We start from the raw sequence: 16,291 nt of genomic DNA, 5'->3' as shown, positions 1-16,291 counted from the left end.
ACGTAAAAATTTTAACAAATTATTGGAACCTTGGTACTTTCAAATGAGATATCTCAGGCAATTCACTAGAAATACTCAGAGCTGCTTACTGGTCACAAACTGAATCTGACTCCTTTCTAGAAAACCCAACAACTGAAACACCTCCCAATCTCAAAGGGGTCCATATAAGAGAGAGGTTCTTTATCAGGTAGATTTTTAAAAAATATATAATATACATATAAAATTTGGCCATTCTAACAGCTATGTAGTAGCATAACATAATAGTTTCAATTTGGATTTCTCTAATGGTTATCCATATTTATATTATACATAATATATATCTTAATAGTTTTTATACTTTCCTAGTAATTATCTCATAGTTAATGATGTTAGACATCTTTCATGTGCATGTTTGCTATCCATATATACTTTTTTGGTAAAATATCTGTTTAAAAACTTTGCACATTTTCTATTTGGATTATCAGCATCCTTACTACTGAGTTTACAAAGTTCTTAACACATTTTACAGGCAAGTATTTTATTGAACTGATTTGTAAATATTTCTTCTCAGTCTGTGGTTGGTCTTTTCATCCTCTTAACAGGGTCTTTAGCAGTAGATGAAAAGTTTTTAATTTTGATTAGGTCAAATACATTGAAAACATTTTCCTCTTGATTGTGAGTTTACTATCATCTAAAAAATCTAAGTCAAGCTTTTTTTCTAAAAGTTTTACAGTTTTATTTTTCACATTTAGCATCTCCCAATACCAAAGGGGTCCATATAAGAGAGAGGGTCTTTGTTAGCTAGATTTTTTAAAAAATATTTTTTTCTCTATATATATATTTTAAATTTTGGCCATTCTAATAGCTATGTAGTGGCATAACATCATAGTTTTAATATGGATCAATTTTGAGTCAGTTGTTGTATAAGGTGTGAGGTTTAAGTTGAAGATTACCTTTCTTTCTTTTTTTGCTATCCAAGTATTCCAGCAAAATTTCTTGAAGACTACCATGACTACCATTCTCCACTGAATTGCTGGCACCATTCTCGAAATCCAGTTAACCATACTTATAAAGTTATAGTTCTGGACTCTGTCTATCCTGCTACCCATATTACGGTTTTGATTGATTACTGAAACTATATGACTTAAAATGAGCTAATTTCTTTAAAAATAATTGTCAAAAAGTCAAGTTTTTTTTTCAAAATTGATTAACTATTCTAGTACCTTTGTTTTTCAATATGAATTTTAGAATTAGATTGTACTTACAAAATTCCATCTGGAATTCTGATGTTTCACCAAACCTACATGAAAATTTGAGAATTTAACATCTTACTAACTTGAGTCTTTTAATTAATGAACATGGTGTGTATCTCCATTTATTTATGACTTTGATTTCATACATCAGTGATTTGCAGTTTTCACATATAGATCATGTAGGCACTTTTGCTAAATTTATAGTCATCTCATTATTTTTGAATCAACTGTAAATTATGCTGCTTTGAAATTTAGTTTGCAAATGTTCATCACTACTATGTGGAAATATGATTGACCTTTGTATGTGTAATTTATATCCTACTATCCTCAATATTCCCTAGTTTTAAAAGACAGTTTTTGTAGAATTCTTTGGATTTTCTACACAAAGATTATCTACAAACAGGCAAAGTTTTACTTCTTCCTTTCCCATCTTTATACCTTTTCTTTCCTGCTATACTGGAGAAGACTTGCAATATGATATTAAGTAGAAGCCGTGAAAGTAGACATGCTTGCTTTAGAAGAGAAGCAATGATTATTTCACAAAATAGTATAAGGTTTGTTACATATGTTTTATATATGCTTTTTATCAAGTTTAAGATATTCTACTTTACTACTTGCTAATAATTTTTCTCATGAATAGGTATTTTGTGAATTTTTTCCCCACATGAACTGATATGATCATGCAATTTGTATTTTTTACCTCACACATGATTAGTTTCATTGTTTGAAGCAGATTTAGAAACCTAAAATAAATCCCACTTAGTTGCAATGTATATTTCTATTAATGTATGGTTGGATCTGGTTTTCTAACATTCTCTTGAGAATTTTAACGTCTAAGTTCATAAGAAATTTTGGTTGTCATTGTGGCTATTGTTTGCATTGTCTTTTAAAATCAGGATAACGACTGCCTCATAAAATGAGTTGGGAAATTTTCCCTCTATTTTTTGGAATAGATGGTATAGAATTGATGCTCTTCCTTCATTAAGCAGATTCAATTCACCAGTTAAGATCACCTGGACCTGGAGATTTATTTTCTTTACCCTAAAGAGTACCGTGGTCCCCTGTTTTCCATAGTTTCACTTTCTGTTGCCTCAGTTAGCCACAGTCTACCACAGTTCAAAAATACTAAATGGAAAATTCCCAAAATATACAATTCATAATTTTAAATTAAATGCCACTTTGTGTGCAAAACTGTTCACTGTCCTGTTCTGTCCTGCCTGAAATGTGAATCATCCTTTTGTCCCTTGTATCCATACTATATAAGCTATCAACCATTAGTCATTTAGTAGCCATCTCAGGTATGTGATAAACTGTCTTGGGTATTTGTATTCAGGAAACCTACTGTAAGTAGTAATCTAATGGAGCATCACATTAACTGTATCATTGATCTCTGTTAATCTCATCACACAAGCAGTGTATTATCTCATATCTTCACAAGAAAGGTTAGTACAGAACAATAAATTATTTTAAGAGGGAGAGAGACCACATTCACAAAACTTTATTATAATATATTGTTCTAAATTTTCTATTTTACTATTAGTTATTGCTGTTAATCTCTGCAATAGTTTGGATATGAGATATCCCACAAAATTTCCTGTGTCATGCAGAAATATTAAGAGGTAAAATAATCTAAGATTTTGAGAGCTGTAACCTAATCAGTCCATCCTAGTTTGAATGGACTGACTGGATGGTAACTATACGCAGGTGGAGCATGGCTAGATGTGTTGGATCACTGGGCACGTGCCCTGGAAGGGTTCATCTTCCCTGCGGCCCCCTCCCCTCTTTCTTTTGCTTTCTGACCAGCCATGAATGAAGCAGCTTTCTTTCACTGAGACCCTTCCCTATGATGTGCGGTCTTACTCTGGGCCTAGAGCAATGGAGTCAGCCACCTATAGATTGACACCTCTAAAATTATAAGCCCCAAATAAATTTCCTTCCCCTAAATTGTTGTGGGTTATTTTGGTCATAACCATATAAAGATTAAATTAAAATTAAACTTTATAGTACATATCTATGAATTAAAAAAAACAAAACAGTCTATTTAGGGTTTGGTACAATCAGCAGTTTAGCAATCCACTGGGTTCTCTAGCTCCTCCATGGATAAGGTAGGACTATTCTATAGGATTTTTCAGATTATGTATTTCAGCTTTAGTTAAGTCCTGGTAGTTTGTGTTTTTTAGGAATTGTATATTTCTTAAAAACATGCTGTAGAATTAAGCTGTCAAATTTGTGCACAAAGTTATTTGTAGTATTCCTGTATTAATCTTTTAATTTTGACAATTTCTCTACTGTGTTTTTTATTTCAGTGAATCATGCTCTTACCAGTATTAATTGTTCTTATTCTTGCTTTGTGCTTATTTTGCTCTTATTTTTTTTCTATTTTATCGTGATAGAAACTTAGGTAACTTGTTTTAAACTCTTTTTCTTCTCTGATATAAACATACAGTGCTATAAATTTCACTTTTAGCAGTGCTGTAAGTTGCGTGCCATAAATTGTTTTGTTGTATGAAAATATTTTGCTCAATGTATTTTTTAATGTTCCTTAAGAATTCTCACTTGACTACTGGATTACTCAGAAGTATAGTGAGTTTTAGTGTGACTCCATTATCTGATTTCAATAATTTTAAGTTTATTGAAATTTGTTTTACAATGCAGATACAGTTTATCTTAGTGAACTGTCTCTGGGCACTTGAAATACATTTGTATTCTGTTGAATGGAGTGCTCTAAAACTGTCAACTATATTCTGTTGTTTGGTGGAGGTGTTTTGCTTTTCTAATCCTTACTAACTTTCTAGTAGTTTTCACAATTCTTAAGAGAAAAGAGATGAAGCATGTAACCATTTGTGGATTTGTCTATGACTTCTTTCAATTCTGTCAATTTTTGCTTCAAGTACTTTATTGTTTGATACACACATCTTATCAGCAATCTCTTATCTTCTTTATTGAATTGTTGATTTTGTATGTTCATCTATTACATTTTGATGTTTTTATCAATTTGAATACACAATATTTAGTTAGTACACATTAAATTTATGCTTCTCATATCTATTTGTTGCAAGTAATTTTTCTAGCCTGTTCTAATACTTTGTTACATGTTTTTCATTTTTCTGTAATCAATGGCAAGTAGTGTATTTATTTTATTCCATATTTTTATACTTAACATTTTTATGGATCTAGAAATCATTTTGCTTACATTATTTTTCTATTTTTTGGATTTATATTTTGTATTTACATAACCAATATACCTATAATTTTCTTCAGTAAATAACCGATAGTATTCTATCATTATTTATTTTCCAAAGGCTTAACCAACTACCTCAAAACCATTTATTAAATTACCTTTTCCCAATGGTTTTAACATTGTTTTCTAAATATTTCTATATACCACAGTCTGTTATGGACTTCTTCCACTCCAATTTATCTACATCAATATAATTTACTAAGATCTTAGGCAATATTAAGAATTTGAATAAAGTTAATAAGAAAAAATGTGATTAACTTATGTTTTTGGCTTAAAAATAACCTCTACATAAAAACCACTTTCTTCTTATTATTAACACATATTATTTATACAAGTAATAAGATTCACTGTGATGTTTCCATATATGCATATATCATGCACTAATTTATGTTTATCCAACTTTCTTCTATACTTCAAACCCTCTTAGCACTCTTCCCAGCTTCTAGAAGTCTAATTTCATTCTGTCCCTCTTACTCCCATCCCTCCCTATCTCTAGTGGCTGCTATTCCATTCTGTACAAGGGAGACTTATTGGTAGAAACCAGTTTGTAAAAATTCATCCTATGTGTAATAAGAATTGTAATGCATTCTGCTGTCGTATATAAATAAAAAATTGCTTAAAAATTCATCCTGATGGAAATTTTCTAAAACTGGATTATAAAAACGGTTTCATATTGATATCTAAGTTTCATGGAACTCATCAAACTGTATACTTAAAATTGGTGAATTTTATAAAATGAATTTAGGCCTCAATAAAATTACTTTTTACAAAAGATACAAGCACTTCTAGGAGAAAAATCATTAATTTTAAAAAAAACTGCTTAAAGACCTTTTTTTTTTTTTGCTGTATTGCAGCATAAAAACTGGCATTTCAAATTAAGAATTAAAAAATGTGTGCAGTAGATTTTGAAAGAGCTTTGGTTCCTGGGTTTTAAAAGGGTAGAATTTGTTCATAATATTTAAACTTCATTCAAAAGTGATGCAACTAAATACTATATGATTTTTTTCTATAAGTGCTTAAAATAATCTCACATTTGATCTTCAAAATATACCAAAAAATCTATTTAATAACTGAATGCCTGTAACCAACTTAATTCTACAGCATGTTTTCCTTTTCCCTGACTACTCCTATTTTAAGTAGGCCAAGCTTTTCAAGATTAAATTTCAAGAAAAATGGGAAGAAATCTAAATGCATACCAAGGAAAAAACTGATTTTCTTGTGCAGTAACTAAGAATCCCTGTAAAGTTTTCATCTTAAAGCAAATGATAAGCAGTCATACTGAGTCATTCTTAGCTAACCGATATTAATGTTTGGTATGATGACCTGGACTATCTACATACATAATTAAATATATGAGGCTGACAGGTAAGCTTCCAATATTTAGAGGTTACAAAATATGACCAATCAATCATGACTTAAAGTTCACCTGTCAGATAAAATAAATTGGTCTCTACAGAATAACTGAACATGAACAGCACAAAAATAAAATAATAAAGAAACCCTAAACTAGAGTTCGCAATACTTATGAAAAGAATACAGTAACTCATAGCAAGAAAACTTTTACATGCCACAAAGGAAAAAAGAAAAACTCCTTAGTTTATCAATAAATGGTTATTATAGGAATTAACCCATTTAGATCGTGAAAAGATATTTTCTCTTATGCAAAGGTTTATAACCCTATAAGATATTATTATTTGTACATACTCCTCAAAGAAAACATTACAATAAGGAAAAGTTATTAATAGTTCTAAAATTATAAAAAAGTAGAAGCCAATAAGAAAAATCTGGGATGCTTTTTTATTTCTCAGGTTGGCACTGCTGAAGCCTTAGGGAAGTCCGTGAATAGTCGTAGTGCTAATATCACTGCTCTTTTCTCAAACAAATGATACCAAGTGAGGAGCAATGAGCACATGAGAGGAGATCACACCAGACAACAATGAACCACATTATCTGGTAGGCGGTGTTTGACATAGCTTTCATGGTCTTAATTTTTCTTGGTATAGAATTAATTTTTATCCTACGGTTTCCTATCATGGAAGAAGAAATTAGTTAAATAACTCTTATCTTAGTTAAGATGAAAGATTTCAAAATTTTTTTTCAAAGAAAACATTTTCCCCTGACATATGAAAAAATGTTCACCATCTCTAGCAATTAGAGAAATGCAAATCAAAACTGCTCTAAGATTTCACCTCACTCCAGTCAGAAAGGCAATTAATCAAGAATACAAGCGATAATAAGTGTTGGCTAGGATATGGAGAAAAAGGCACACTCATACATTGCTGGTGGAACTGCAAATTGGTGCAAACACTTTGGAAAACAGTAGGAAGATTCCTCAAAAACTGACAATTTAAGTTCTTATAGCTTAAATATAAAACATTTTCAGTGCAAGATATCTCATTGATTCCTTCAAAAGAGAATGGTCTTAAAAGAGATTTTATAAACAATGTGATGAACATAATTATCCAAAGTACATGTATGAAGACACAAATTGGTGTGAAAATACTTTATATACAACCAGAGATATGAAAAACTTTGCTTTGTATGTGTAATATGAATTGTAATGCATTCCGCTGTCATATATAAAAAAATTAATAAAAAAGAATTACAAAGTAATGATAAAAATGAGAGTCTCAAAATAAATTTTTACCATAGTGAAATAAACTCTCTATTTAAAATTTTTGAACATTTTTACTGTTACTAGTGTACCTAGATTGTGTGTGTGTGTGTGTGTGTGTGTGTATTGGCAAAGCCAAAGAAAACTTCATAAAAGATGAGGTGTCAAAAACAGCAGGACACAGGTTAAAAATAGACAAGTAAGCCATGCATTAAAAATAAAAACTAAAGCTACCAACTGTGATAAACCTCTGAGTCTTTTCCTCTAGGAAAATCTGCTGTTTCACTTGAGTCAATATTTAAAATGAGAAGAGCTTTCGAATTTAGAAAGCCTGATTTTTTAAAAATATTATTTGAGAAATTCAAGAATTTGGCCTTTGAAAATAAACCTCATTAAAAGGAAACACCAATAAATTTGGGGTTTTGTGAATTTTTCATAGCATCCTAATTTCCATGCCTTAAAACATGTGTAAGTTTTTCAATATCAAAAGGCATCTCATTGATTCCTTTGAAAAAGAATGATCTTGCAAGATATTTTACAAACAATTAGAATTAGGTAATAATGCTAAAAATTAGAGAAAAGAATAAACTTCATACTTAAAGTCTATTATATTTATAGAAAATAAACATTTTCTATACAAGAAAATAAATATTTTCTATAACTATAATTCTACATAGAAATTTGAGGCATTGAGGCAAAAACCAGAAAAGTGGTAGTCTTGTTTAGCTTTTACAAGAAACACCACACTTCAAATAAGTGTTTATTGCTCCTTTCCTTTCCCAAGAATTCCTTCCTCAATATACTCAAGAATGGGTTCAAACATATAGTTAGCATGTCAATGGAATATGAGGGAGGATGAATAACAAAGTCTTAGTGTGAGACAAAGACAAATTCAAAGTATATAAAAAAATTTTCATACTACATGAACAACTTTAAGTTCATATGTAAGATGGTTATAATGATATCTGCTTTTTGAGAATTCAAAGAGTTGATACATATGATAAAGCATTTAGTAGAGTATTTAAAATTAAAGACTTTCACCTACTCATTTCATTTCTTTCCCTTTAAGCAACATAAAATAAAACTGCAATAAACGTAAATCATATTGTTGTGCATGCAAGTTCTCTCCAAAATGTCATAAATAACAAATTTCTTAATGCCAACAAATTACCACTCTTTAAAAGCAAAAACAGTTGTTCAACATCAAAATAGTTATATTAAACAGCCAAAATTTTATTCTTCAACTAGCGAATTATATACTATGTTGCATACCAAAAGAGTAAACTAAAGTTAAATATCAAATACTTGGCAAAATTCAATTGCAGCAGCCATTTAATAACTCCCAAATTCAGTCAAATCTACACTCACAAACCAAAATAGTAAGAAATTTTGGTCAGCATTATTTGTATGGAAATTTTATAACTAAATATTTAATTTTAAGTTTCAAAAGAAAACAAATTAAAAGACAAGATGTACTCTAACTTTACATAAAGAAAATATTAAGGTAGATTATTTTCTAGAACTTAAGATGAAATAAACAAAAAATATTAACTAAATATTTTAGAGAAGAGGTAGGCAGGCACTTAAATCACAATTCTAAAAGAAACAATTTTTAAGTGTTTATTCTTTAATATTACACAAAGGGAAATAATTTGGAAATATCACTCATTTGGCTTTGGTTAACAAGATCAATCAATTATAAAACATTCGTATTTAGAAGTGAACTTCAAATTCTGCAAATCTTTCATCCTTATTCTAAAAAGAAAAAAAAATACAGAGGCTAGGGGTTATTACCAAGAGCTAGAGGCAGAGCTGAGACTCAGTTCTTTCTCAGTCCTCTGCTTTTTTATACCACATCACAATGTATTTGGGGGATTCACAATAATAGTCATGGAGAACACTGTTCTTCTTTTTTTTTTTTCTAGCATTTAGTTAGAGTGTTTTGTTTTCTGTATAAACATTACAAGATACACTGAAACAAGAAGACGTGTGGAGTATTAGCTGGCACTCCTGTTGCTACCTAGAAAATATTTTGCTTCTTTGAAAGGAATAAAAATACAATTTAAACACATGCATGCTAACAATGTCTACTAAAAGTCTATACCACTTGTTGAGAAAACAAATTGCCTAAATATTTCATCTGGCACAGTTGTAGATAGAATTCTATTCAATTGTTTCATTCACTCATTTGTTTATTCATTTATTGCAGTATTGGGGATCAAACCCAGAGCTTCATACATGCTAGCCCTAAAATTCTATTATATTTAAAATGATCTCAGTACCTTATAAAATTTATATAAGCCAAGGAGCAGTTAAGATAGATCTTCATCCAACCCAGGGAAGAAGAGAAAGCAAAGTTATGTTTCCCAATATATTAGTGGCACTGATAATTTGTTTTTCCTTTTTTCTAATCTAAAAGATTAAAAATCAGTGAAAAGGGGAAGTTAGTATTATATAAAACTATCCTGAAGTACAAATAATTTCATAGAATTTTTTTCCAAGAATTCTCACTTACCTTAACTTCCAACCAACTAAAGTCATATCCTGATTTCCTTAATCTAGCAAACACTTTGATTCCTTACCCTACTTAATCTCTCAATATCTAAACCTATTGACTACTTTCTTTTTTTCCTTCGAAGTCTTTATTCCCCAGTCATCAGATCGGATTTATTATATATAAGTTTGGATAGTCCTTCAAACTCTTCACTGTCCTTGCTTTAATGATTCCATTCTCAACTTCTCTCTCCATTGATTCAAAAATATTTTTGGAAGCTGGGGTGGTGCATGCCTGTGATCCCAGTGGCTCAGGAGGCGGAGGCAGGAGGGTTGCAAGTTCAAACCCAGCCTCGGCAATTTAGGGAAGCTCTGAGCAACTTAGTGAAACCCTTTCTCAAAATTAAAAAAAAAAAAAAAAAGGGCTGGGGATGTGGCTCTGTGGTTAAGCGCCCCTGATTCAATTCCTGGTACCAACAAAAATTATATTTATATATATATATCAGACAATATACACTAGGAATTCTTCTAGATAATTGTGATATCAATAAACAAAGCAGACGAAAAATCTCTGCTCTCTTAAAGCATATATAAAAGAGTAGATAGATGAAACCATAAGCATAATACCTAAAAGTAAGTCCTATAAATTATTAGAAGCTTTAAGTATTTTAGAAAACTGAGCAGGATAAGTAGAATCTATTCTTATATTACCCTTAAACCTTTCTGTTTTGATAAGAATACCACCATCCACTGAGTCAGTTAACTCAGATAACTTATTTATTCCAATATCTTCCTTTCTCTTAACTCTCTAGATTTTACTTGTCACTGGGTATTATTTATCTGCATAAATAACTCTTTCTTCCATTCTTTTCACTGCTTTTCAAATTTAAAATCTCAACCAAAAGCAGTAGAATGAATACATTACTGTAGTTAGACTCTCAGAAGTGACTCCTGGCTCCTTCATTTACTTACAATTTGGTTTTGGATTTAACCTCCCAAATTTCTAGTTTTTCCTATATGCAAATGAAGACATCCTTTTTTTGGCTTGTTTTGACCAAACAGAATGTGTCTGGAGGTATCTGTGCCCCACAGATACTGTCATCACCAAAGATAACATTAGTATCACCATCGATAGTAGCAGCATGATTAATTCCTAAAAAATAAAAAAAAGCTTTCTAACTGGTTTCCCTTCTTATAGTTTACTCTTCTCTAATATTTTCCAGCATGAAGCCCAAGTCACTTTTTAAATTTACAGATAGGAATGCAACAAAAACCCTAAGCAGCTCCCCATTGCCTTTTCCATAAAGTACAAATGCATGGCAAAGAATTTTGTTTCTTTATTTTGTTTTTTCTCCTTCAGCTTTTCCTTTTTCTTTTCTTAATTTAAGCTGTTAAAGCACCATCATTAAGGCAAGACAGTCTGGAGCTGAACTTTACTATGAAAGATCTTGAAAATAAAAGTTCAGCTTCTCTTTTAAATTTACAAAAGACTATGGTATGATATAAGAGAAAATATGCATTGTGAGAATCTTTGCAGCAATAGAGGCCAAATAGACAACCTAAATTATTTCCTTTAGGCTTTTTGTCACCATTTCTCTTATAAAATAAACACAAAACACCATTGATTGATCCACAGACTGCTTTATGTGTGTTTTTTTTTTTGTATATTTGTAGGCACACCTATATGTCTTTGTACATGTATTAGAATTAATATTTACCAAGAGCATCTTATTAGATGATAAAAATAACACCAGCATAAAAATTAATAATACAATAAAGTCTCAGAGACTTCTATAATGTTAAAATGCACTATGGTTTTATAAACAGTCATCTGTTATTAAGAAGTAAAAATATTCTATAATCATTCTAACAATATACTTGTCTAACAGAGTAAAAAGAAAACATAAAAGAATTTACTAAATAGAAATATCAAGTCTGGGCAAATTTGCAATTATATGCAGGTGATTGTAAAAGAAGATATAACTAAAATCAATATGTTCTTTAAGCTTTCTGATTATTGAGAAGCCTCTCAAAAAATCCTGTGTTATATTACTTAAGGAATAAGCTTCATTTTATTTACTAAACATAGTAATAACATTTGAAATGTACTTATTTAAAATGCAATTACTTTTAATGATGGATCAATATGATTTAGATACTTGTGAAAATTTTAATGATATTATAATGTAAAGAAATATTCTATTAAACATCAAAAAGTTAGTTAACACAGCTTAGTACTTAAGTTGAATTTAGGATCATCACTTTATATTATGTTTATATATGTATACATATAAATGTAGACAATTAAAATTAACCAAAATGTTTCTTAGTTTTTAACCTTAAAAATACAAAGACTTTAATTTTAATATAGTTGGTTTTCAAAAAGCCAAAATGTAACACTGATATGTATATGTGTACATGTGTGTACATCCTACTGACATTTATTCAAGAAAATCATTCTGGTAAATTTGTTTGTTATCAGTTTCTTATAAAAGACAAAGTTCATTAAAAATTTGATTAATCAACCAGTATAACACAGTACATACTCCCTACAAAAAATGTCAAAAATGAAAGTAAAGAGCTTGCTTATTTCTTAAAGGAAACAGCTGTAATATGGTTTAACATTACATTTATCCAAATGTACAATTTTAATCTAATCTTTTTCATTTCATATTACCAAAAATTTATGCTATTTTATGTGTTCCAAGGCAAACTAAAATTAACTAAACTAAAAACAATGTCTAAAAGTGCATTTACAATACTCCAAAAAAGAGCAACATGAATAATAACAGAAGATAAATAAATGCAAGGGTAAGGAGACACATAATGCATGCTATTAAAGTATCAGTATTTGCTTACACATTTAAAACAATATAGAAAATACCAATTGTTACTTTTTAAACATGACTAATATAAAGAATAAAGAAAATAAGGAGACAAAACAATACTTTAAACTTTGTTATGATAGCCAAATAATGACTTTTGTTTAAAAATAGCAAAAGTATTCTTTAGTTGTTAGAGATAAATTATTGATGGGAAGCCAGACACAGTAGTGTATGCCTATAATCCCAGTGGTTCAGGAGGCTGAGGCAAAAGGATCTCAAGTTCAAAGCCAGTCTCAGCAAGTTAGTGAGACTCTGTCGTTAAATAAAATATTAAAAAGGGCTGGGAATATGGCTTAATATTAGCACCCATGTGTTCAATTCCCAGTACCAAAAATGTAAATAAACAAATAAATGTTTGATTGGCTACTTATTTAGATATACAATTTTACAAAAGATTAATATCTACTTGGTGATACTCCTATAATGCAATGAGTCATATCAGACATCTATTGTTTGGTACCCCTTCTACCCATTCAATACCTTCAAAAGAAAATATGAAATAATATTACATTCAAGTGGGTATCTAAGAAGGGGTTATTTATGAAACAAGTGGAAGATTTTACCTGTCCAACCAGGCAAGCAGACTCTTGGCTGCTCCAATCAGATCCACAACAGAGGTCAGAAAGTCATTTGGCAATTTTCGGCTGGTCCTTCCATCATAATGACCACTCCTTCTCCTTCCTGTTATAAAGTTCTGTAGATTTTTGGCAGATGCATTCAACTTGTGAGAAAGGGTTTTTAGATTTTCTGTTTCCAAGCCATAATTCTGAATTATAAAAGAGAGAGATAACAAATATTCTTAGTCAGTATTTTACTTATTCACTAAAATATGCATTGAGTACTTTACTATACACAGGCAATGTGATTAGTGTTAGTGTTACAAGTGAATAAGATAGGATTCCTGGCCTACTGAAGCCCACAGTCAAGTGAGGGTTTGGGGAGATGTCAGATAAAGGACTTATAATAAAATGTGTTATGCACTAATGTGAACATGGGATAATGGATCATTATATCTTAGAACTATGGTGCCTGAGAGAGCAAGACTGTAAAGATTTGTGAGTTTAATTTTTTAAACCCAAATACAAGTTCAATTTATATGTGAAATTAACTATTATAAACAATTATTGTTTTACTAACTATTCAGTTAGTGTATGCAGGTTATGAATGTAGATACTAGGAAAAATTCTGTTTCTTCTAAGTTAGGAAAATAAACATAAACAAACAATAAAATAAAAAAGCAAGAAATAAATTGTATATAATATATAATTTATTTCTGTGTCCTCTACATAATGACCCATAAGGAGTTTCTTTTATAATATGATATCAAGGAAAACTTGGCTTCTTCAAGGAAAATAATATACTTTCTCCTTTTATAGTATAAAGTATGAAACTAAACCTATCTTTATTATTTTTTTCATGGCTGCACTAGCTCACAGTCAATTACGAAGCACACCCAAAGTAATCATAGTGACATTTTTGGTAAGTGTATTTTTATTCTTCTTTGCTTGGTTCTCACTTTTCAATTTTCAGTGATATTTATTAATTCATGCTAAATATATTGTCTGTATATTATTGTTGAAAAGGATTATATAAATAAACACAAATATGAGAAGTCTTTTTACCCTCTTGAAGAAGAAAAAGATTACCAAATTCCCTCAAATAAATGTATGGAAAATTTTTATAAGTTATAATTAAAATTTAAAGCAGCCAATTTTAGGTTGTAAAAAACCCCTAAGAAAAGGCAGTTAATGAGATCAAACAAAGGATGACCTTGATCAAATGCATAGCAGTATGCATGTCATGTAAAATTAAAAGTATAAAAAATCATAAAGCCCCAATAGTATTAGAATTTACTTGGGTCAAAGAGATTGTCTGACTATACCTCCTTTCACAGTTGAGGAAACTGAGGCATGGGTTTTAATGATTTGCTTAAAGAGCTCAGTACTTAGACCAGACAGTTAGAAATGTAAGTCACCAAACTACCTGCGAGGGGATATATCTACCAAATTCTTTAGCATCAATATTCTCCTGTTCTGAGAAGGATAGCCACAACAACTGAAGAAAAGTGGAAGACAAAGAATAGAAAAGGGAAGCAATAGTCCAATTAATTAAAATGTCTTAGTCAACAACCAGGGGATACCTACTTTATGTGAAATTTAATGGGTTATTTTCCTAGGATAAACTAACAAAAGAGAACTTAGTGGGGAAAAAAAGAGAAAAAAGAGGAAGGCTTTCATGCATAAACATTAAATATCAAATTATTATGTATGTTACCTCCAAAATCTTCATGATAATAAAACAAATAAATCAATAAACAAGTGGGTAAAAGAACTAAACAGAAACTTCTCAAAAGAAGAAATACAAAAGGTCAACAAATATATGAAAAAAATGTTCATCATGTCCAGCAATCAGTAAAATGCAAATCAAAACTACACTTTGATTTCATCTTACTTCAGTCAGAATGTCAATGATCAAGAATACAAATGATAATAAATACTGGTGTGGTTCTGGGAAAGGGGTACACTTATACAATCACTCTGGTAAGCAGTATGGAGATTCCCCAAAACACTAGGGATGGAATACCACATGACCCAGCTATCCCACTCCTTGAAATTTTACCCAAAGAGTGAAAATCAGCATATTATAAAACAGTCACCTCAATATTTACAGCAGTATAATTCAATATAGCTAAATTATGGAATCAAACCAGAGAAATGAAAAGTTGTGCTGCAATTGTATACAATGAATCAAAATGCATTCTGCTGTCATATATACCTAATTAAAATAAATTAATTAATAAAAAAGAAATGATAGATGACTAAGAAGATAGACATGTTTAACCTCATTTAAATAATTCATATATTGAAACATCACATGGTACCCCATTATTATGTATAGTTTTGTGTTTTTATGTATCATTTAAATAATAAAAAACAAATTTGCACCTACCTTCAATAAATAAAAACCTAAAAAACAGGTTCTTTGCCACTGAGATGGAGATGAGAAGTACTGCCTTAACATTTTCAAAATGGATGTTTATGATGAATAAACATCATACATTTTCTTTTTATTGGACATGCATGGGAAAATGGGTCATTACTATTAGTATAGAAAGAACTACCTCAAGAAAAGGAAGCATGGACCTGAAATGTACTTGGCTGCTTTGTTTCTTCTATATATACCTATGTGTTCATATATTTGGCCATTAACATGTGTGCCAGGAACTGGTTCTGATTCAGAACTCATTCAACACAACCAGTGTAGTCTCAATGTAAATGGTGTTAAGTTCAAACTGGTCTTCTCTTTCAATTATATGCATGTAAAAGCTTATATATGAAATAAAGAAATAAAGGAATATATTTAACAGTTTAGAAAACCATGTTATCTAAATACTCACTAGCAGCAAATTTTCACCATTAATAAAAATATTCAAAATTGGTACCACATTTTTTAGAATGTTGATGCCATTTTACTCCGAGTTCTTAATTTGAATATATAATGCAGCAGGTGTTTAGGTTTATAATAATCTTCTTTATAAATTGAGTGAGTCTTAAAAGGCTTAATGAATTTTTTAATAAAAATAAATTGTTTTGAGATGAATGAATCAAACAATCATGTTGCAAAGAAACAAATCCTAGCAATTGCAAATGTCACATTTTTCATGCAAAATGACTATTATATGAAAAGTATATGAAAAATGAAATTAAAACTACTCTTTCTCGTCATAAACTATTCACTTATAGTTTCCAATAAAAGGTATGTTGTCAGAACACATATTAAGGGTCATATATTAAACTATATTTTATGCTTTTACTTTTTTGGTTAA

At 30.0% G+C, this 16,291-nt stretch overlaps 1 protein-coding gene across 4 annotated transcripts in view; it reads right to left on the bottom strand.

Annotated features, from left to right (window-relative positions):
• Positions 1 to 16,291, bottom strand: part of Cnksr2 (connector enhancer of kinase suppressor of Ras 2) — a 254,860-nt gene that overhangs the window by 193,377 nt on the left and 45,192 nt on the right. For all 4 annotated transcript variants that reach the window (XM_027927389.2, XM_027927390.2, XM_027927391.2 and 1 more), the window contains exon 3: positions 13,029 to 13,231. In XM_027927389.2, coding sequence (XP_027783190.1) covers positions 13,029 to 13,231 — 203 coding nt within the window. The remainder of the gene's footprint in view (positions 1 to 13,028; positions 13,232 to 16,291) is intronic.

Source organism: Marmota flaviventris, chromosome X (assembly GCF_047511675.1).
Source record: "Marmota flaviventris isolate mMarFla1 chromosome X, mMarFla1.hap1, whole genome shotgun sequence".
In the NCBI taxonomy this organism is placed as follows: domain Eukaryota; kingdom Metazoa; phylum Chordata; class Mammalia; order Rodentia; family Sciuridae; genus Marmota; species Marmota flaviventris.
The sequence above is the reverse complement of the archived record's forward strand: the minus strand, read 5'-3'. Positions and strand labels throughout refer to the sequence as shown.